At 41.2% G+C, this 21,331-nt stretch overlaps 1 protein-coding gene and 1 long non-coding RNA gene across 15 annotated transcripts in view; one reads left to right on the forward strand and one right to left on the reverse strand.

The window, feature by feature from the left end:
- TSPAN4 (tetraspanin 4) overlaps positions 1 to 21,331 on the reverse strand; it is a 415,828-nt gene that overhangs the window by 265,773 nt on the left and 128,724 nt on the right. For all 14 annotated transcript variants that reach the window (XR_015288709.1, XM_086895703.1, XM_086895711.1 and 11 more), the window contains one exon: positions 723 to 804. Coding sequence is in view for 1 of the 14 variants with exons in the window: in XM_086895702.1 (XP_086751828.1) it covers positions 723 to 804 (82 nt within the window). In the remaining 13 variants the exon portion in view is untranslated. The remainder of the gene's footprint in view (positions 1 to 722; positions 805 to 21,331) is intronic.
- LOC111930741 (uncharacterized) lies at positions 11,636 to 19,178 on the forward strand. Its single transcript, XR_015288713.1, has 5 exons — positions 11,636 to 11,864; positions 13,933 to 14,070; positions 14,468 to 14,785; positions 15,368 to 15,827; positions 16,850 to 19,178. It is a non-coding gene; the product is annotated as an uncharacterized LOC111930741 (long non-coding RNA).

Raw genomic sequence — 21,331 nt, forward strand, 5'->3', positions numbered from 1 at the left:
TGTTGCTGGGTGATCAACTATATAGGTACAGCAACTCTGCCAGGTGCTGCAGCACTTCTTTTTTTAATCTGTTTATCTGTCCTTTCCTTCCTACAGTGTGTTCTTCCACACCTTCACCGTTTTTATAGCATGATTTCAAGGACTGGACCTGGTTTTCTTCCTATTCAAAATACATAGGCTGTGCAAAAAAACGTGTATTTGGAGGTAAGAATGAAGATTGACAGATTTCATGCATGACTTTGGTACACGGGTTTTTATTTATTATTTTTATTTTTTCTTCTTAAACAGTGAATTCTCATATCAGCATTTGCCATTAAAAAAAAAAAGAAAGAAAGAAATTGTGATCTGAATATGAAAGAATACAGTTGTGCTCAGTATTGAGGTAAAACAAAAGCCACATGATAAGAAGTTACTTTGCCAGTAAATAAAAACAGAAGATCCTGGGCAAATAATTCAATTCCCACTTCAGTCCCCTTATGTAAAGGGCCCAGTACAATGTCTTTCCAAACCACCAAATCCCAGGGAAAACCAGGAAACACAACCCACAGCAGCAGTAAGCAACATCTCCTGGTACCAGTCTGATCCATTATATTAACTCTACTATCTGCAGATTGTCATTACTGCTCTCTAAAAAGCCATTCACAGAGGCCTACAGTTGAAATGTAATTATCTACTCAGAAGGTTATTTCAAATCAATAAATTGATCACAACTATTCACGTACCTGATGGAGGAATGGGAGCTCAGAGCACTTGATGTGATCCCAGTTGACACGGTGGCCTCTCTGCAACCAGCAGACGGGGGACCTGCAGAACAAGAGCCCGTGTGTCAGAAGTTACACGTCTTTTACAAAACACAAGGAAAAGAACTCTCAAACCATGCCTTTGGGAAGGACAAAAGAGACACCTCCCCACTAACTATGCTAAAACCACTAGACTGAAACCTAATAAAGAAAAAGCTGGCAGGGTGTGACTGTAAAGGGATGGTGCATGAAACCCAGTTTGGCTCCTGAAGTCATCAGAATGACAACACCCACCAATGGCAGCAGGAGCAGAGCAAGGGGCAGACATAGCACCCTAAAGCTGGTGGGATCATGTTCTTCACTCCCAATGGGATTTAAGCTCCTTTCTCCCAGGGGCACTTCTGAACATCACACACAGCATGTTTCCACTTAGGCCCACGTTCCAGCACTTCATTAGAACAGGGCAGCATTATCAGCTTCTTTGCATAATCTGAATCCCATTAAACACTGGATCAGATATGAGCACTTCATCCCATTAAACACTGGATCAGATAGGAGCACTTCATGGACTTGAGACTCAAAAAGGGCATGTAAATAAATTCTACACATCCAGAATATATAATGTATAAGTCCAATACTGGGATGGGGGAAGTTAGTTGAAAAACAGAAAATACAAGAAACTGAAAAGTAAAATTAAAAATCATCTTTCTGAAATCAAAATTTTTTTTTATGAAACACAGAGCATTAGAATCTCTGTCTTGCATACTATTTTGACTTTTAATGAAAGTTATACTTCTGATCTTTTTTTGTATAACCACAAACACTATTTTTTTATTTATAGCTTTAAAAGAAAGCAGAGGTCTCCCCAAAATCTCATGCATACAGAAATTGAAAAGACTTTATTATACTTATTAAATTAAAAAAAAAAAAAAGAGGACCATCGGTAGAACAGCAAAAAGTGTCATTAGTGGGACCATACTGTACAAAAGAATGAAGTAACTGCACATAGCACTGGATAAGACAAGGCAGATGGAAATTCAAACCTCCACCTCAAATCAGGTCAATGTCCATATGATGCCCTGTAATAAAACTTAACTTCACAGGATCTCTGGCTGGTTGAGGTGGGAAGGGAGCCCTGGAGGATATCTAATCCAACTATCTGGTTCAAGCAGAGGCATTGAGAGCCCGTTGCCCAGAATTGTATCAGACAACTTTCAAAGATTTCCAATCACAAGGCTGTACAGCCTCTTTGGGTGGCCTGTGCCAGTGCTCAATTACCCTCACAGCAAGAATATTTTCCTCATGTTCAGACAGAATTTCCTCTGTTTCAGTCTATGCTTCTGTTCTTGTCACTGGGCACCACTAAAAAGAGCCTCTCTCCAATCTTCTTTGCACCTTCCCTTCAGCTGTTTATAGATATTGGTAAGATTCCCCCCGAGTCTTCTCCTCTAAAACCTGAAGAGTCCCAGCTCTCTCATCTCAGCCTTTCTCCATTACTCATCTTCGTGGCTCTTCACTTCAATCATGATAAGACTCACACATAAATGTGCACGGCTTCCCAACTGCACATGAAGTCTCCTAAAGCCCACAGGACACTTGGCAAGTGCAGATGTTAGTTCCTCTTCTAATGCAAAGTGCCTGGGAATCAACACTCTGACAGTGTGCTACCAGCAGGTTTCAGGAAAAAGGTGACATGATGACATTCCCCTCACTCCAGGAACCCAGAGAACTTGAGGAGAAATGATTTACCAAGTGCTATGGCTCTACTCATGCTCCTCATCCCCTATCACCCCAGTTATGGACTGGTTGAAAAGCTTTGAAGGGAAGACTTTTAGGTGAAGAATGTTATAAACAGAATAACAAGTGTTTTTATACCAATGCATTGATTTCCATAGTTGTTAAGGCAGATTTAGTATACTTGGAGTGACAGAAACCATCAGGAATGGACAATTAAGAGTACAGATTAATCCTCCAAGACGAGATGCTTAAAGACCTAATAGCCTGACTGAAACCAGTGAGATCAGAGGGAGATCTAACTCTTTCAAAAGGCCTACAAGGTGTTTGATGCTTCTTTTCCCAGTAGGCTTTCCCTGCCTTTGGTTCAAAGTCATTCAAAAAGGTGAACTTCAAACACCTGTTTCAAGTGAAGAGGATGACACTGTAGGATGCCCTTTATTCAACCAGACAGACTCCACAGGAACAAACACAGGTGTTCAGCACTCCTGTCTTCTACTTCACGAGTGAAAAAAAGACCTGCATGGTCTAATTACTGAATAAATGAAACAGATTAATTAGATTAGACAGTCAGAAGAAATAAGGCTATTCCTTCCCATTTAAGCACACACTCAGTACAGGAGACGTACCGAGAAAGGAAAAAAAAAAAATCTATTGCATAAATTAAACAATTCAAGTACAGCACTAGAAGATCTTTCAGGAAGTAAGTGATTCTATATGGGAAAGGAGACTATGAACTACTGATTGCATCAATGTGTCCTTACCCACTTTTGAACACTTCTGCTGCCTAGAACAGCATTAGTGTGTCAGGCACGGAGCCTGAAGTGCCATGCAAGGTACAAAATCTGCTCTCCCTCATAGTGTTTTCCTTTTATCCAAATTGCATCCATACCACAGGAACAGGCTATTCACAACTGGGAAAATGCATCCAAAGTCTATTTCCCAGCAGCTTTTTAAGACAGAACTTTATAGAAGTAAGGCATGCATGGGGATCATCTTGGGAGAGTGATATACAGTGAAAAGGACCTCATCGGGACAAATGTGTCTATTTTTGTTTCCAGCTTATTAGAAAGAAGAGAATATTTGTTCCAGTTTCAAATTGCAGAAGCAACAAAACCAACAAAAATTTGAGTAAACTTAAAGGTTGAGGAATTGTTTCTACAATGTTTCTGCTTTTATTCCAAGCCAAGAAACTGCTTGTATGTCTTCTGCATCATTTGATCTAGCTTGATTTACAATCTTAGAGAGAGAATTTGCTTGACCTAGTGAACTCTCTTAAAGATCACTACAACTTTAACTCTTTTGCAGTAAATCCTTCCATATTTTAGCACAGTGATCTATGTATAAAGATACAACTGACCAGGCACATAGCCCAGAAATAAATTCTGAACTTTTGCCTGAAGCAGAGAAGCTCTGTTGCTCACCTAATGAAACACATCTATAGGCAACATTACTAAAAACTAAATCTTAATTATAAAACTAATAGAATATAAATAATTATTAAAATCTAAAATAGCTTTCTTCCTTTTTCATTAATCTTTTTGTTTTATGAACATATTTTTTTCACATCTGCCAGAAAACTAGATAACAAGGAATGCCAGCATCCATTTTGTTAAAAGTGTCTAAAACCATACTGACCCCATCAAAACATTGACCACAAAGTTTTTCTTTTAACTTTTTCATTTAACTTTCAAAGAATAAAAAAACCTGAGGTCACTTTGTAGTCATAATCCGGAAGCTCTGCTAGCCCAAGACTGCAGCTGCTGATTGTTCACTGAGGTTAACTCACATTATTGCACAGAACAAGCTCAAGGCCAGTGCAACTTCAGGTTTACTTCACATCAATCACACTGAGACTTTTCAAACTCCTGCCACAGAAGCTCCCTTCAACAAAAAATTAAGCTTCTGAGCTTGTGATTATGCATCCAGCCTAACTAGTCCCAGTTAAGGGGATGCAACATCAAAAAAATGTTTCTGTTCCCTTCTTTGCTTGGTGTTTGTTTAAATTCTGCCTGTCCTGGAAGGAGGGAAGTGATATAGATGTTCTGAAAGATTAAATGAAAGTTTATTCAACAGCACTGCATCAAAAACTTTCTTTAATCAAATAAAATAATATCCTAGGAACATATATAGTGTATTTTTTGTATGAAAGTTTCAACAGCATTCTTAAAAATGCACAGCCAGTGCTGACACTGAAACATATCCAATCATCTTAAAATCATAAATAATTACTTTGAAAGCCTCATACAAAAAACAATTCCTTGCTCTTCCGCAGCCACTCCAGCTGATACAAGTAGCTCAGTTTTCAGCTGGAAGGAAAAAAATATCACTAACACAAACCAGGAATCTGAAGGGCACTGGCAATACGGCCAATGTTAAACAGATTAGATTAAATAAAGTATATTTTCATCATGTCCTAAGTGCTACAAACAGGGCAGTCTGTGTCCTGGCAGGGAAAACATCTATAACTCAAGACCTCCCTGCCTTGGTACACAAGGTTCAGCTGTGGCTGAAATTTGGGATTAAGAGCAGGTCTGAGTCAGCTGCTGAGGACAGCCAGGCAACTGGAAGGAGTGGGGAAGTCTCCAAATGCAGATTAGAGAATACCTGAATACCAGCCATGTGAGCCACAGTCCTTGCCTTTGCAGCTGGAGAGAAGCTCTAATGAGCATAATCTTCACAGGTAGGTCTCACCTGAGAATATGTTTTTAAGCAGCAAGGAGCACGGCACACACACAGACACATCAGACAGACAGTCATTACCTCCTCATCTTCCCTGATGTGTGAGACTCCTTATCAAAAGAAGCCTGGTCAGAAAACATTTTTTTCAAAAATAGCAGCACGCTGAAAGCTCTGTTTTTCACCAGGACTCAAAATCAGTACATTTTCCAGTCCTTTGTGAAACATTTCTTTTCAGCATTATTAATTGCATTGTTTTCATTTCAAGGGAGAGATGATTGACAAAATGCTCTACCACCAATAAAGAATCACTAATTCTGACATTTGTGTAGAAAAAGTGATTATTTAAAGAGTCATTTTGGCATAAGAATTTGATGGCTCATTGACAACACCCCACCCCACCCCTGCTGTGGCCATGGAAGCGCCCTGATGGTGCTGTCTGCTGCCTTAACACAGCATCATCTATAATGCCTACTACCAAAAGGCAGTTTAAAGGCTAGGGTATAAAAAGTCAATTGAATCTGGAATTTCTCAATGCATGGCATCCTGTAGCTGATTTTTGCCTTGTCTATATATCCTCATCTCACTATTTGCAGAAATCCTCAGGGATCACATTTCTCTGCTCTGCATCTTCTGAACCAACAGAGCAGAAAGAGAAAAGGACTGAATTTTCTTTCTTTCCCTTGACAGAAATACCTCTCCTCCTGACATGCTGCATGGTAGCAGAATGCTGCAGTCAACTGTTTGATAAGAAAAGGCAGGAATGATGAGTTTCACAGCCTCCCAAATCCAACACAGACATCTAAATATGTTATCCCTTGCACTGCGTATTAGCCTGGCACAGAAATTTTTTGTGTCAATGCTGTATACAGATTGTTCACAAGTAAATAAGATTAGAGCCAAGGCTGGGAAAGCTCATTCCCCAAATAATAAATTCCAGCAGCTCAAACAGAGATCAGTACCATGGAGAATAGGACAGTACTGATAGATGAGAAGTCACCCAGTTTCACCCTCGAGCAACTCATGTAGCTGAGGTATTCCAGAGAATAAATCCGTATTTTATCTTCTAGTATCTTCTCATCGGATATAATTTAGCAGCAAGCATACCTAAACTGTCCAGAAGCCAGCACAGTCCTGAGGAAAACAAAACCTTACATCAGGATTCTGAAGGTTGCAGGACTAGATACAGAAATTAGACTGCACGGAAGTGAGGATCCCATCCTCAGAGATCCAGCAGACTTCAGAAAAATGACAAGGGCCTTTTGCAATGCATTTCAACTTCAACATGTGAAATCAGAAAGATTATAAAATGTTAAGGCAATTCAATCTTTAGCTTTTGCTTACAAAGAGCAAGCTGTTTATCTAAAGCACACTTGAGGGGCTTTGATCTTATCTGATTCTTAGAAGACATTTAAAATAACAGGACAAAGAAGGTAAATTCTATACTTCAGCCTGTGACTTCAGACCTCTGAAAGCAGGGACAGTTATACTGGTGAGAACAAGGAGGAAATCAGTGTGGCATCACACCTGCCCTCCCCTCTAGCTTCCACTGACAACCAAACTATTGCGGTTCATCCTTAACAGCAGCAGTGGCAAGGACAAAATTATCAGGAATCCACTGACTGTCAGTCTCCCAATATCCAGCACTGCTGCTGGCAGCAGTTTTCAGGGAATTCCTCAGATACAAGGCACTGAAATGGAAGAGTTCTGATGCTTTCTGCTTGTGCCTGGGGATACCTTTTTGGCTGGGCTCTGTTCAGCAAGATTGGTGATCAAGACTTCATCCTGTGTCCCAGCTATGCCTGTTTGAGTTGGGCTTTCTTTGCTCTGGGACTAGACAGAAACATTTAAAACACAGAAAAATTCAACCCATGGTTGAATGCACATTTTTCAATGCTGTTCCAGTACCATGCCAGAGATGAGCACATTATTTCCTGCGAAGACACAGCACTCACAAACACTGTGGTAAATTCAAATAACAGTTTTGTCATTTGCCTGGCTTTCATAAAGTTTTTCTGGTTTCAGGCTGGCATTTCAGGTGCTTAAAATAAAATTTTTAAAAAAGAATAAGGGGTGAAAAAAACCCTGCCAATAACAACCAAAGCCGTGGTAAGTGAGAAGACATTCATCTCAGGAATAACTCATTTATTTGCTGTGGAGCTGCAATGAAGCTCAAACCTTTGGGCCTTGCCTTGTTCACCCAAACTTGTGCCTGGCCCTCTACCTCCCTGACCTGAACTGCAACAGCCCAGCCTGACCTTAGATCTGCCTCATCTCCAAGCACTGCATCACTGCCCTTTGAGCCATGGACACTGCTGGGCCACTTCAGGCAATGACACCACCTTGTCAGCATATTCAAGGTTTCTAAGCCTTAAAACTCCTTGAGGGAGAGGAAAAAAAAAAAAGAAAAAGAGGAAAAGAGAGAGGGAGAGGGAGAGGGAGAGGGAGAGGGAGAGGGAGAGGGAGAGGGAGAGGGAGAGGGAGAGGGAGAGGGAGAGGGAGAGGGAGAGGGAGAGGGAGAGGGAGAGGGAGAGGGAGAGGGAGAGGGAGAGGGAGAGGGAGAGGGAGAGGGAGAGGGAGAGGGAGAGGGAGAGGGAGAGGGAGAGGGAGAGGGAGAGGGAGAGGGAGAGGGAGAGGGAGAGGCCTCCTCCCTCCCAGCTCTAACTATACCCTGTCATACAACCTTAAAAAAGCTTTCAGCACAAGTCTAACATGCAGCCATGCAAACTGCAAGATGATCCCTTTTCATTTGAGCTGTTCAGTAGCAATATTTTCCAATGCTTTCTTCTTTGCCACAAAATAAATCATTGAAAATTCTGCAACAAACCCACAGCAGTTAAATTGCTCACTTACCTTTCTCTATTATCTAATTTGCATTAATTACATTCAGCTTAATCAAAGCAATTATTTAATTAGAACAAACTGGTGGTCATGTACATGCTCCTGTTGAAACATTCTGGGTTGCACACAGACCAATTACCTGCGCAGCACCTGATCACAAAGTTATTAAAAGTTCAACAGAAAACTCTCTAGACAGTACATAGCTTTTGTTTTCAAAAAGTTGTGATGCCAGAGAAATGACACTCAGTTGACATATCCAGCTTTAAAACACCCTCTCTTCCACTAAATGAGTTTAACTGGTTCAGAAATCAGTAAATTATTCCCCACCACTCCCCACCAGTATCAATATGTGACTGCTACTGATACGTACATTGTAGGGGACAGGGTGAGAACCCCACTTCACTGAGAGCCGAGTACACATACAGCCTTTTAACAAGTACACATCTGGATGGCATCCACAAAAGACAGGAGGAAGAAGGCTGACCTGTGTGTCTTTCTTGAATATAAGACACTTCAGGTACTTGCCTAAGGACACTTCACTGAAGTTAATGAATTTTGTCTGGGAGTTATTTAAATAATGCCTTTAAATATACCTTTTTCCCAGCTTGCAAAGCCAACTATGCCTGGAAAGTTTATGGAGACAGACACAGTTTAAAAACACCCTCCTGAAAAACAGAGGTTACCTCATGTGAAGAACAGAGACAACAATGAAAAGCTGAGACTTCATCCAGCTGGAATTCGGATTGCCACCAAATAGAATGGCCACTCTTAGGGATCATATTGGATTGGTCAAAAAAGCCCCATACTTCAAATGTGAAGGTTCTCATGGAAAGGCCAAAATAATTATCAAAATCCTCTGCTGACCTCTAGAGAACTTACAACCAGATCACAAGACACAGCCTTAACCTATTTACAAGCAGAAGAAATCCACATGTGATGCTGATGCTCCTAGCACCCTCCCACAAGGACGGATCACAGCACACAACATGCAGAGCTGCTATGGCCCTCCTGAGCGACTTGAAAAATCTATGGCAAATATGCCTAGACCTCATTTTTTAGAGGGCTGCAAGTCAGCTGAGGATGAAATGAGAAGGGACTGACAAAGTTTAATAGACCAATTCATGAGTCTTGCTCTGCAGAGCAATTGCTCGCACCTCACTGGTAATTTCTCATTAGCACTGTTTGCTCTCTGGGAGCACTTGGTCATTTTGCACCACACACAAAAGTCCTAGTCCAATACCAAAGGCTGCCTTTCCTTCTGTTTCTCCTCTTCCCCTTAATTAAAGTTATTTCCAGGAATTATCAGGCCCCCAGATGTTTGTTTTAAACAGCAACTTCTTTACATTCCCACTAAAATTATAGAAATATATGAAGTTTAAGTGCCATTCTGCTCAGAGGGTGCTGAAAAATTAAAATCCTTTTCTTCATTGGAATGAACCCAAAATATTGTCATGGCAACTGTGGTTCTAAAGATGCAGGCAAGATAAATTGAAAAACATAATCTACACTTTAACAAACTACAGATATATCCAATTGCCAGATAATTGACTAACAAATCATTGACAATCAGAGAAATGAAGGCCAGAATACAGAAATTTCTTCTCTCACATCACCTTCACCAGCACATCTTCTAATGACCCCGGCTTTTCATTTCACAGGATATTAAAAAAAGGAAAGGCAGACAATTTAAAATTTATGAGGAGCCAAGGGAGCCTACTGAGTGCCACCTTTCTTGTTTCATTCCTCATGCCACTGGCATAAATTGGGTTCACAGTCTCCCTCACTTAACAGCCCTATGTATCTTGCAATCATATGTCTCCCTGTCTGCTAGCTTTTAATACCATTTACCAACATTCATTTCTTCTCAGCTGCCTTTATCCCTCCAGGGTTCTCTGTACAGCCCTAAGGGAACTCAGGAAAGTACATTTTCTACCCTTTACGTTCCCAGCTCCTCAGGGCAAGGCACTGCACTCATCCTTCCTTAGGCTGAAGGGGACCAGGTGAGACACTTTCCACTGCAGGCTAAAAAGGCTGCTATTTAAACTTGGATGCTTACAGAAGTGACTTGGTACCACCAGAGGCTCAGGAGCACAAAATGGAAGGGTAGTCAGAGCCGAGGTTTTTTTCCTGTACAGGAGAGCTGTACACAGGAATCAGACCAGAAGGGCTGGGGTTTAAGATATAATAACAGTATAAAAAATGCAGAAGTGCTTTTTATTGGCAGGTTTTTGTTTCTCATTTCCTGGGTTTTCTATATATGTTCTACAGCATTTAAATCTAGCTGTTGGAACCTCAAAAGCAAAAAGGTACCCAATACAATATTCCAACTAAGTTCCTCTAAGAAATTCCTCAAAGCCATTTGACTGAAGAAAGAAGCAGAAACCTTTACCATCAGGTGGCCTTCTCAGCTACAGAAATTTGCATCACAAGCACCAGCACTCTAGTGATATTTGCAAAAGCTAAGTCTAAGTCTGCCAAGGATGAAAATAATATTCAGTAGCAATAAAAACTACTGACTGTGGCTCGCAGTGAAGGAAAATTTCTGGATAACAATTTCAAACCATGGTTGAGATGCCAATCCTGTGTGAAACCAGTCAAGATCTGGTGCTGGTTAACAGCCAAGGGACTCCAAGGAGGCCCATCTTTCACAGAGATTTCAACCTCCTGTCTTTCAAAGCAGATTAAAGAAAAGACTCTAATGAAACTGAATTAAAAAGTAGGTGCCAAAGCAAAAGAAAAGCTGGAGCTCAAGAGAGGTGATGTGATTTTCTGACATAACCAGGGCTTGTGACTCTGTCCTAGATGGAATATACAGAAGGTTAGACAAAGATCTGGACAGACCAAGAAGCATATAAACATCTAAGGAGAGCAGTACACAAAATTTGTTCTGAGCCACTTTCTAACCCAGAAGCTAGCCCAGATTGGGGTTCTGTTCCTTACTGTAAGAGAAAGTGAGGAAAGATATGGTATGTCCTCAATAATATTTATTCACAATATAATATTTAGAAAATCTTGTCTCCTCAAATAAAAATAAAAAAAAAATAAACTGAACAGCCAGACAAAGTTGTTTGGATTCTATTTCAGCTTCAACATTCTTGTCAACCTGTCCTGTATACAAATGTTTCATGTCAGCCCTTTCTGGACCCCACCACAAGTCCTGACTGCTCACAGGCCTTGCTTGCCAGTACCGGAGTTACTTCCCGCATTTTTCTTCTCTCTGACACTCTTTCAAATACTCATTCCAGCAACAGATATCAAAAAGATAAAGGCAGCAGAACAGAACAACAGTTTTTACTCCTATCAAATAAAGGGAACAAGGTAGCCTTGGAGAAGCAGATAAGGTCAACGAAACAAAAGTAATGCAAAGCACAATCAGGATGCCCGCTCAGCTCTGCAAGGCTGACACAGTAGAACTTATGCAAAACAATGATACTGCAGTTACTCAAAAGTGGGGGTCGAGGGACAGCCCCCTACAAAGGACACCAGACATTGAAGACAGGCCCCAAAGAACCACATAAGGACCTCTGATAAAGGGTGTGACTATGTAAAATAAAGTAACCCCTACACATCAAGTAAGGGGGAGAGTTAATGAATGTGTAATCAGCGTGTAGGATAAAAGCTCTGCTTGCGCGACGCCCGGCGCACTCGAGGCTCCGAGTGACCAGCGCTGCAGGGAGGAATGCCTGCTTTCTAATACTCAAAACTGTGTTAGAAAGTTTCTGTCTGGCCGATTTCGGTATCACATTTGGCAGCTCCCAGTGGGACACTCTGCCTGATCTCCCGTGGATCCGAGGGATCTCTGGATCTTCACGCCAGCACCGGGACTTTCCTGGAGAAGACCACAGATCCCCGGACCAGTCTGGGACACAGGTAAGGAGATCCTATGTGATAATAAGGCATTCTTTTGGGAATCCTGCCCATATAATACGTGTGGCTTTTCCAGAGCATTGGGTGGGTTATTTGATATTCCAGAATTCACTATTTGACTTGATTTTACCAATCCATAGTTGCTTTGTATTTGCATTTGTATCTGTATTGTATCATTTTTGGTTTACTACTCAGCGATGGGCAGTGGGCAATCTAAAAGGGGCATTCTGAAAAAATCCCCACTCGGTTGCCTTTTGCAACATTGGAAAAAGATTGGAGGCCCCCCTGGGGGACCGGCAACCAGGGAGAATTTGATTAAGTGTTGTAATCAGAGGTGGCCATTGTACCAACTAGACTCTGGAGAAAAGTGGCCACAAAATGGAACCCTGAATTACAATACACTGTTAAAGTTAATGTTGTTTTTAAGACAGGAACAGAAATGGGATGAGGTTATGTATGCTGATATGTTTTTCACTTTACGGAATCATCCTGAATGGCAGAAAGATTGTGGCTTGAATCCAGTCCCCTCAGACCCTTTTGTGTTGGCTCTTGAAAAGGACAATCAAGGAAAATGGTTAAAACATTGCTGTTCCATGTGCAGCATAGGACAAACTTGTTCTAAACATCTCCCCAGTATGAAGGATGATTTAGATGCTATGTTCAGTCTGAACTGCAGGTTGCATGGGGGAACAGAAAACCAGGTTGCTGAGACTGATACTAGGAGAGAATTGGCATGCAAAGAGGTGGATTTAGCAGGTCTAGAAGAGAAGATAGAGAGGACAGGGAGGATGTCTCGAGGAGCAGAGGAGAAGACAGAAGAAACAGAGAGGATGTATCAAGGAACAGAGGGTTTTAGTCTGGCTGCAGAGACTACTATTGCTAAACAGAGAGATGTGAGAGCAGCTGCCTTCCATCAGGCAGCTGGTATGGAGGGTCCAATTACAGAAGAAGTTCCATTTTCAAGAACAGGCCTTAATAATTGGGAGTTGATGGCTGGCACCTACCGAGATGACCCAGACAAAATGGCAAAAGCATTTGAAATGCTGATAAAACTTCACGATCCAGACTGGAAGGATATAGATGCTATGTTAGAAATGTTGTTTGACAGTACAGAAAGAGAGATGGTTGTTATAACCAGTAGGAGGTTTGTGGAAGAGCAGATTTTGACAGGTAACTTGTCAGGTACACTGGACATTAATTTCCCCACTGTGGATCCCAAGTGGGACCCCACTGTGCCCATGTTTAGAGAGAGATTAAATAGATATCAACAATGGATACTGTATGGAATTAGAAATGCCATACCAAAAGCTATCGATATGTCAAAATTACTTGAAATTAAGCAGGATGGTAAGGAATCCCCCAGTGCATTTTTTAATTGCCTGAAAGAAACGGCTGAAAAATATACTAATATTGATCCTGAAACAGAGGAAGGAAAAACTCAATTAGCCCCCATATTTGTGGGACAAGCCTCAGATGATATCAGAAGGAAATTACAACAGGCTCAGGGACAAGACCAGCATGATTTAGGGAAGCTGTTAGATGTTACTTGGGGTGTTTTTCAGAACAGAAAAAAACAGCAAGAAATAACTAAACAAAAAGTAGTTGGAGTTAATGAAGGAGTTTCTAGGGGAATGGTGCCCCCAGGGAAAGGAAGGGGACAAGGATGTGGACAGCCTGTGGCTGTCATCAACAATAACTGAGGCGGACTGGAGGATTCTTCCCTGGCAAAACCTCTGCTTACAGCTAAGCTGGGGAACAAGGAGGTAAATGAGGAGGTAGGATTTTTAGTGGATACAGGAGCTAGTAACTTATATATACAGCAAGAGGAAACTTGAGTTTGTCTCTAACAATCATTGGTGCAACAGGGAATCACAAAACTCAGCCATTTGCTTTAAATTAGGAAAACAGTGGATGACTCACCAGTTTTTGCATCTACCCAATTTGCCAAAGCCTCTCCTTGAGAGAGAATTTTTGGAAAAAACTGAATGCTGAAATCAAATTTTAAAATGACAAAATACTGGTTATTATTCCAGAACCTAATTATGTGGAAGCCTCTATTTTTGCATTACAGTCTCTGAAACTGGACGTGATACATTTTCCAGTATCACTTGAGGATGCAGTGATCCTGACAGTCTGGGCTGGAGAGGTGCCTGGGTGATCCAAAAGAGCAGAGCCTGTAAGAATTAAATTGAAACCTACAGCAGGACTGGTAAGGCAAAAGCAATACCCTTTGAAAACAGAAAGTCATAAGGGGTTATAACCCCTTGTGGAAAAATTTATAAAATATGGCCTATTGAAGGAATGTGAATCCAAATTTAATACCCCTGTATTGCCAGTTAAGAATGCAAACTGAAAGAAAGGCTTACCGGCTGGTACAGGACCTTAGAGCCATAAAAAAGACAGTAGAAAATATTCACCCAGTAGCAGGAAATCCTTACACCTTACTAGCAACCTTGAGTGAAAAACTGAAATGGTTTACAGTATTAGATTTGAAAGATGCCTTTTTCTGCATCCCTTTGAGTAGTGAGACTCGAGAGCTATTTGCTTTTGAATGGGAAAATGCAAACAGAGGGAGAAGCCAACTGACTTGGATGGTTCTCCCACAGGGGTTTAAAAATAGCCTTATAGTATTTGGAAATCAATGGGCAAAAGAAGTGGAGGAATGGAAAAATCAGAACCCTGTTGGAGTCTTGTTACAGTATGGAGGTGACATTCTGATAGCCACTGACACTAAACAGCAATGCTGGGATCAGACTGTGGCCTTGCAGACTTTTGTGGGACTAACTGGATATAGAGAATCCAAAGACAAAGCAGAAATACTCCAGACCACAGTAACCCACTTGGGACTCAAAACTCTCCAAGGACAAAGGAGGCTGGGACAGGAAAGAAAAGAAGCAATTTACCAACACCCACTGCCACAAACGGTAAGGACTTATAGCTTACATTTCTTGGGATGGTGGGATGGTGTCTCCTGTGGATTAGCAATTGTGGGTTGTTAGTAGAGCCACTATGTAAGCTCTTGAAGACAGCTCAGAAGGACTTTTTAGCCTGCAGTGATGATTCATGGGCTGCCTGTTTACAGCTCAAGCAAGCCCTTATGCAGGCCCTGCTTTGGGGCTCCCAGACCACGTACCTGTTAGAACTATTTTACCTATGCAAGACATTACACAGCACTGTGAGTGCTGTCGCAGTTCCTTGGAGAGCAGAGGAGGGCTGTGGGCTACTTTTCAAAGCAATTAAATGTCAGCCAAGGCTGTCTGCTTGTCTGAGGGCAGCAGCAGCTACTGTTCTTTGATCCAGGAAGCTTGAAAACTGGCTTTGGGATTGTCATTTGGGATTATCATTTTTGCACCACACATGGTGCAGTCGGTACTCGAGCAAAAAGGGGGCCACTGGCTCTTTCCCAGCCAGATGCTGAAGTACCAGGTAGTGTCGCTGGAGAGAGACAATGTGACAATCAAAACGACTTCTATCATTAACCCTCTGTGTTCTTATCTGCCCAACAGGTAGAAGGAACAACAGAGCACAACTATGTTTTGCTTTGTTTGCTTACAGCTATAGAAGAAGTGTATTCCAGCAGACCCAACTTAGGAGACAGACCCTTGGCAAGTCCTGATTGAGAACTGTTTACTGATGGGAGCAGCTTTGTCCAAAGAAAATTACTGTCTGGATATCCAGTGACTACACACCATGAGGTAATTGAATCAGGGGCACTCCTTCCAATGTGTAATTGCACTCACTCGAGCTTTGGAACTGAGCACAGGAAAATGAGTTAACATTCAGACTGATTCAAAATACAAAAATTTGGAGTGGTGCATGCACACAGAGCCATCTGGAAAGAGGCCTTTTGACATCTCAAGGCACACTGATCAAGAATGGAAAACAAATCTTGGATTTGCTTGAAAGTATCCAGAAGCCAGTTTTATAGAAGTTTTATTATTATGCACTGCAGTGCACACCAAGCAGGTAAGACCAAACTGGAGCTGGGGAATCATTTAGCCAATAAGGCTGCCAAAGAGGCTGCAGAAAAAGGCACTTTAGAAAACGTATCTTTAATACCCCTCCCAGAGATACCTCTCCCAGGAGAAAAATCAGAGTATAGTGCTAGGGACTGTCAATTAATTGAAACCATAGAAGCAAAATTTGATCCACGAGGCTTGGCAGTTACTCCAACCAGGCAAATAATAGCCCCAGAATTGATCTTGCGTGAAATTGTGGATTGTGAACATAAAGCCACTCATTAGAGTACTGGAAAACTTTTGAAACATTTACAAAAATCCGTAATTGGGTTTTAAACAGCTCAGATTGTACAATCAAGAATACAACAATGTAGAGTTTATAAAAGAAACAGCTCTAACACAGCTAATAAAGTAGTGCTAGGAGCCATGAAATCCAGAAATGTTACAGGTGAATATTGGCTGATTAATTTCACTCAATTACCCAGAAAAGGGGATTGTTAACACCTCCTAGTTCTGGTGGACAACTTTTCTGTGTGGCCAGAAGCCATTCCTTGTTGCACCAATCAGGCTAGGGAAGTGACTAAAATACTGTTGCATGAAATAATAACTAGATCTGAGGTACCTTTGGGAACGTCATTAGCTCCCACTCTAATGCGGAAGTGATACAATACAATAGGTATATACAATAGGTACAATAGTTAGGTTAAGAAAGTATAGGAAGAAATAGTTTGGGATCTTCATACTCCTTCATAGGCCACAAGCTAGTGGCAAACTAGACTGAATGAATTATACAAATTGCAATTGGGTAAAATATGCCAGGAAACCTCCAGGACAGGAGTCCGAGCCTTACATGTTGCTGTACTACGAATCAGAATTCAGCTGTGGGACACCAGCAAAATAAGCCCCTATGAGTTGCTGTATGGTCGACCCTATCACATACCACACGTCAGAGGAGACACACACCTCTAACGAGGGGCCAGCTTCAATAATTACCTCATTTCTCTTTATAAAACTTCATGGGATTTACAGCCAGCAGTGGTGATCTCCAGACTGACGGGATTGGACGCACCAGCGCACGAGTTCCAGCCAGGAGATTGGGTCTACTTAAAAGACTGGGGAACCTATCTGCTCCAGTCAAAGTGGAGGGGACCTTTCAAACTCCCACTGACAACTTCAACTGCATTGAAACTGGGCAGAATAGAATCACAGATACATTATGCCAGAACTAAAAGGGCCAAATCTCCTCAGGTAATCAAAAAATCCAAGATGCTCAAGTCTTGTTTTGCAATCAACGTGACAGAATGTCTACGGATATCCAGGAAATTTGGAAACAAACTCAAATTTTACAACACACAGCTCCAGATGACACCTCCTGGGGATCTGAAGATATCTAGACCAAACTTACTTCTTGGTAACCCAGCTGGACTTGCTTAAAACATCTGCTTATAACTGTCAGCACAATAATTGCTATGTGTGTTTTAGCTTGCTTGTTGTAACCATTATGCTATAAAATGAAAAACAGTAAGAGACTAGTTCCCATAAGGAACTTAGTCTCAAGAAAAGGGGGAACTTGATAAGAACAGTAGAACAGAACAACATTTTACTCTTATCAAATAAAGAGGAGTAGATGAGACTGACAAAATAGAAGTCAAGAGTATGCCAAAGAGCCATGTAAGGCCTTCCAATAAGGGGCGTGACTATGCAAAATAAAGTAATCTACATACATCAAGTAAGCAGGGATAGCTAATGAATATGTAACCAGTGTAACATGATAAAATCTCTGCTGAGCCAACTCTCAGGGCATGCAATTAATTAGAGGAAGGATTGTCTGAATGCCAATGCTCTGCAATAAAGAATGCCTGTTTTCTAACACTCAAAACTGTGTTAGAAAGTTTCTATCTGGCCACTTTTGGTATCTAAAATCCAACTGGCCTTGCATAAGGAGCAAGGTGTCTCACAAGGCCAGTTCTGCAGGGTGTTCAGCACACCACCATGATGCCATGCAAAATGCGCTTAAACTGCTGCGGTAAAGCGCACTGAGTCTAGTGTGAATAGAAAGGGAGGAAAGCTGCCAAGTTCCTAAGTAGGTCTCTAATAATAGGAAAATGTAACATTTAACCTCAGAAAAGATGCAGATTACAATGCTAGTCTTTAATGTTACAAACAGTGCTAAAATATTGTGTATCTTTAAAGCAGAAGTCGCTTGAACATTTAACAGCACTTGAAGAGCAGCAAGCCCTACTTTGCTAGAAAAGAATAACTGAGCTTTTAAAAAAGTGACCAGGACTTTACAAGGGTAGATTCTGAGCATTACTTGAAATGAAGACCATTTAAATAATTTCATGTTATACATCATTAAGCTGAAACATTCAAAACTAAGAGAACAAAGCACAGCAAAGATGAAGTGATCTGCCCAAGGTCACCTGAAAATTTTTCTAAGAGGCAAGAAGAGAAACTAATTTTTGACAAATCTCTATGAGCTGACCAGAAAGACAGCCTTCCCTCTAAAATTTTATCTTGGGGTGATTAAGATCATATGCAGGTACAATTACATTATTTATGTAAAGGCTATGCCTATCCCTGAAAAAAAATGCAAGCAGGTATCTCCTGAATTATCCAAGTAAACTATGTTCTATAGCAAAAATTTGGCTTATGCAAATCAGAAATTAGTTTAGTGCTAAGGCTGTGCTCTGTCACTAAAAAAAGAACTGTATTTTGGATGGAATAGATGTCCCCATCATATTTATAATGAAGCCAATCAATTTTTGTATTGTAAAATAACCCTGTCCAGAACCTAGATGAACCACTTGACATGTCTTCCAAGGACTCTATTGTTATAGATGCCTTTTTTACTGGAATTTCAATAATTAATCATGTTTTGGGATAGTTTTATTTCTGTGTGGCTTACCCTTTGATGATCTAATTTACATTTATAATGATCTACTCCCTTGTGGATTAATTGTTTGTGTTATTTTCTCTATTAATCAGATGTCAACATTTGCATTACAGATGACTGTTTGCATTATTTTCACACTACTAAATCTGGCAGTATGGTACTAATGATAAATACTTTCCCCAGTTTTAGACTTGAGATAGCATCTCAATGCTTAATGCCTTTTAAACAAAGGCATTATTAGGATCTTAACACTCTTCTGAAGTAGCCTGGTCATTCTGTGGTATTAGCCACACATATTTATTATGCCTGGTTATGCAAACCATAAATACACTAATATTTTGTTCACCCATTACTGTCAAATAAGTCCTGAGCAAAGGGCAGAGGGTTATTAATCCGAGGCCATTCGAGACTTTTTTCCTAGATCCCTGTGTACCATTAAAAGAATTTCACAACTTTCAGCTACTCACTGCACTTCCTTCCTGGCTGTTCCCCACAGTGTTCCCTGAAAAGTTCCTTTTTTGTCAAAACCACATTCTTACACTTAAGAAAAATAAATCATCAGTGCTAATATAAAACAACACAAATCATTGACCTGAGCTAGGCAACCTGATTGTGCCTGGAGGAGATAAGGAAGTACTCACACTGCTCCGTCCACAGGCCAGTGAGGCAGCAACATTTGCCAGGTGGCTGTACACAGTCACCTGCTTTCCAGCTCAGCTAGACCCAAAGGAACACACCTGGACCCTGCAGGGTGCACCTCTGCCCCCAGACGGTGGCACTGCATTCAGCCCCTTGCTGCTGATTCCTTGCTCGTGATTCTCTCCCCAGATGTGATCAGACACACAGGCCAACAGGAAGAAGAGGAAGAGCCTGGCTACTCCACTGCCCAAACTTTGCTGCTGCATCCTCTCTTACCTGTAAGGAACAGGGAGCAATAGCAGCTGCAGTGATGCTCTCCCTGGGCTGCTACTCTGACACAGAGGTTTGGGCATGGCAAGGTTGTTCTTTGCACAGGAATACACAGCACTTCACAAGTCCAAAACACTCTCACATACAGCAACCTTGAAGGCCAAACTACATCAGATTATTAAGAGACATGCTGTTTCCATACAGAAGCATCCCTGGCCCATCTGGGTCAGAAGCTTTAATAACAGACTTGCTATCCTCTGAGTAAATTTTGCTAAGCTCTGCCAGTTCCCACTTTTACAGCAGCAGAGAACAACTGGACACGCAAAATAGTTAAATAGGTAAAATGCCAGAGTCAGGAGCATAAACAAAGGGTCTATCACAAACAAACATGGTGGTAGCCATACTTCATAAAGCACAAGATAAAATTCCCAGCAGATCTGTCACATACATCTGAAACTCCTCACCTGCAGGCTCCCTCTTCTCCTTTAATTAGCATTACAACTGCTGCCTTGAAATCTGTCACACAAGAGGCAGCCCTGTGCTTGCCACAGACGTTTTCAAGCCATATCTTTCATTCTGGGACAGTTAACATTGCTCCATGTGACTCCAGTCAGACATAAAGACCTTCTCTGCCCATTGCTACACAAGAACCTTTTCCCTATCCTACCAAAAAAAAAAATAAAAATTAATCCATTCTACCTAATGACACTTCACACTGCACAGTCTGCACAAGCAGGACTGTCAGTTGTGAGTTCAAGAATAAGTGACTCTTGAGGAGGTGCCTGGTACCTGCACAGCAACACTGACAGGCTGTCTTACAAAGAAAGACAAATTGAAGGAGATCTATTAAATCTTAAAGTGATTAAGTCCTTTCTAACACGTTATTCAGCTTCTTCCCTAGGGCCAAAATACAATCCATTCCATTCTCAAATAGCATTATTTTTTCTGCAGACATAAGGAGGGATGCTTATATTTTAAAGTACTTTTTAGGGAAGTAAATGTCTCAAGGTGGTCCTCAGTAAGAATAGCTTCAAATCAACCTGCTCAACATAAGGCATCTGCTGCAAGACATGAAGTATATTAAAGTACCAGCTGACAGAGGCTCAACTAGGCAATAACTGGGAATCTTACTTCAATAACCCATTTATGGAATGCCCTCATTTTCCACCCCATGAATACAGTCCCTCCCTAGACTTCATGGTGTGGTTAGTAAAGCTGAGCATATCTACTCATTTTGGACACAAATAATACCTTTGTATGTGCTGGCAGATGTTGTGCAGAATGCTGCTCATTTCACAGCATAAAGCTTTTCATAGATACTTCATTCCTTGTAGTATATTGTTGAAATTATGTCATTCCTGTATGGTATCAGTTCTTCCCCATCTCTTCATACTCTTTAAATTACACCTTTGGTCTTGCATCATATTCTTGGAGTCATTAAGTACCTGAACTGTAAATATTCCTATTCTCTGCCACAAGAGAACAGAGAGGAAATTGTGCAAGGCAGGTCAGAGTAGCCTCCTCTAACAAGAAATGAAAGCCTGGACTTTGTGTGCAGCTCCAAAACTTGTGCTACTGAGCTGCCATAATGACATATTACCTCCCATTAATCTGCAATTAAACACTGACAGGGACTGTCAATCTAATATCCTATCCATTCAGCAGAACTAAATGTACCGTTTCTGTCCCCAACACTGTCCCTATGA

This window comes from Cyanistes caeruleus, chromosome 6 (assembly GCF_971803275.1).
Source record: "Cyanistes caeruleus chromosome 6, bCyaCae1.hap1.1, whole genome shotgun sequence".
NCBI classification, from domain to species: Eukaryota; Metazoa; Chordata; class Aves; order Passeriformes; family Paridae; genus Cyanistes; species Cyanistes caeruleus.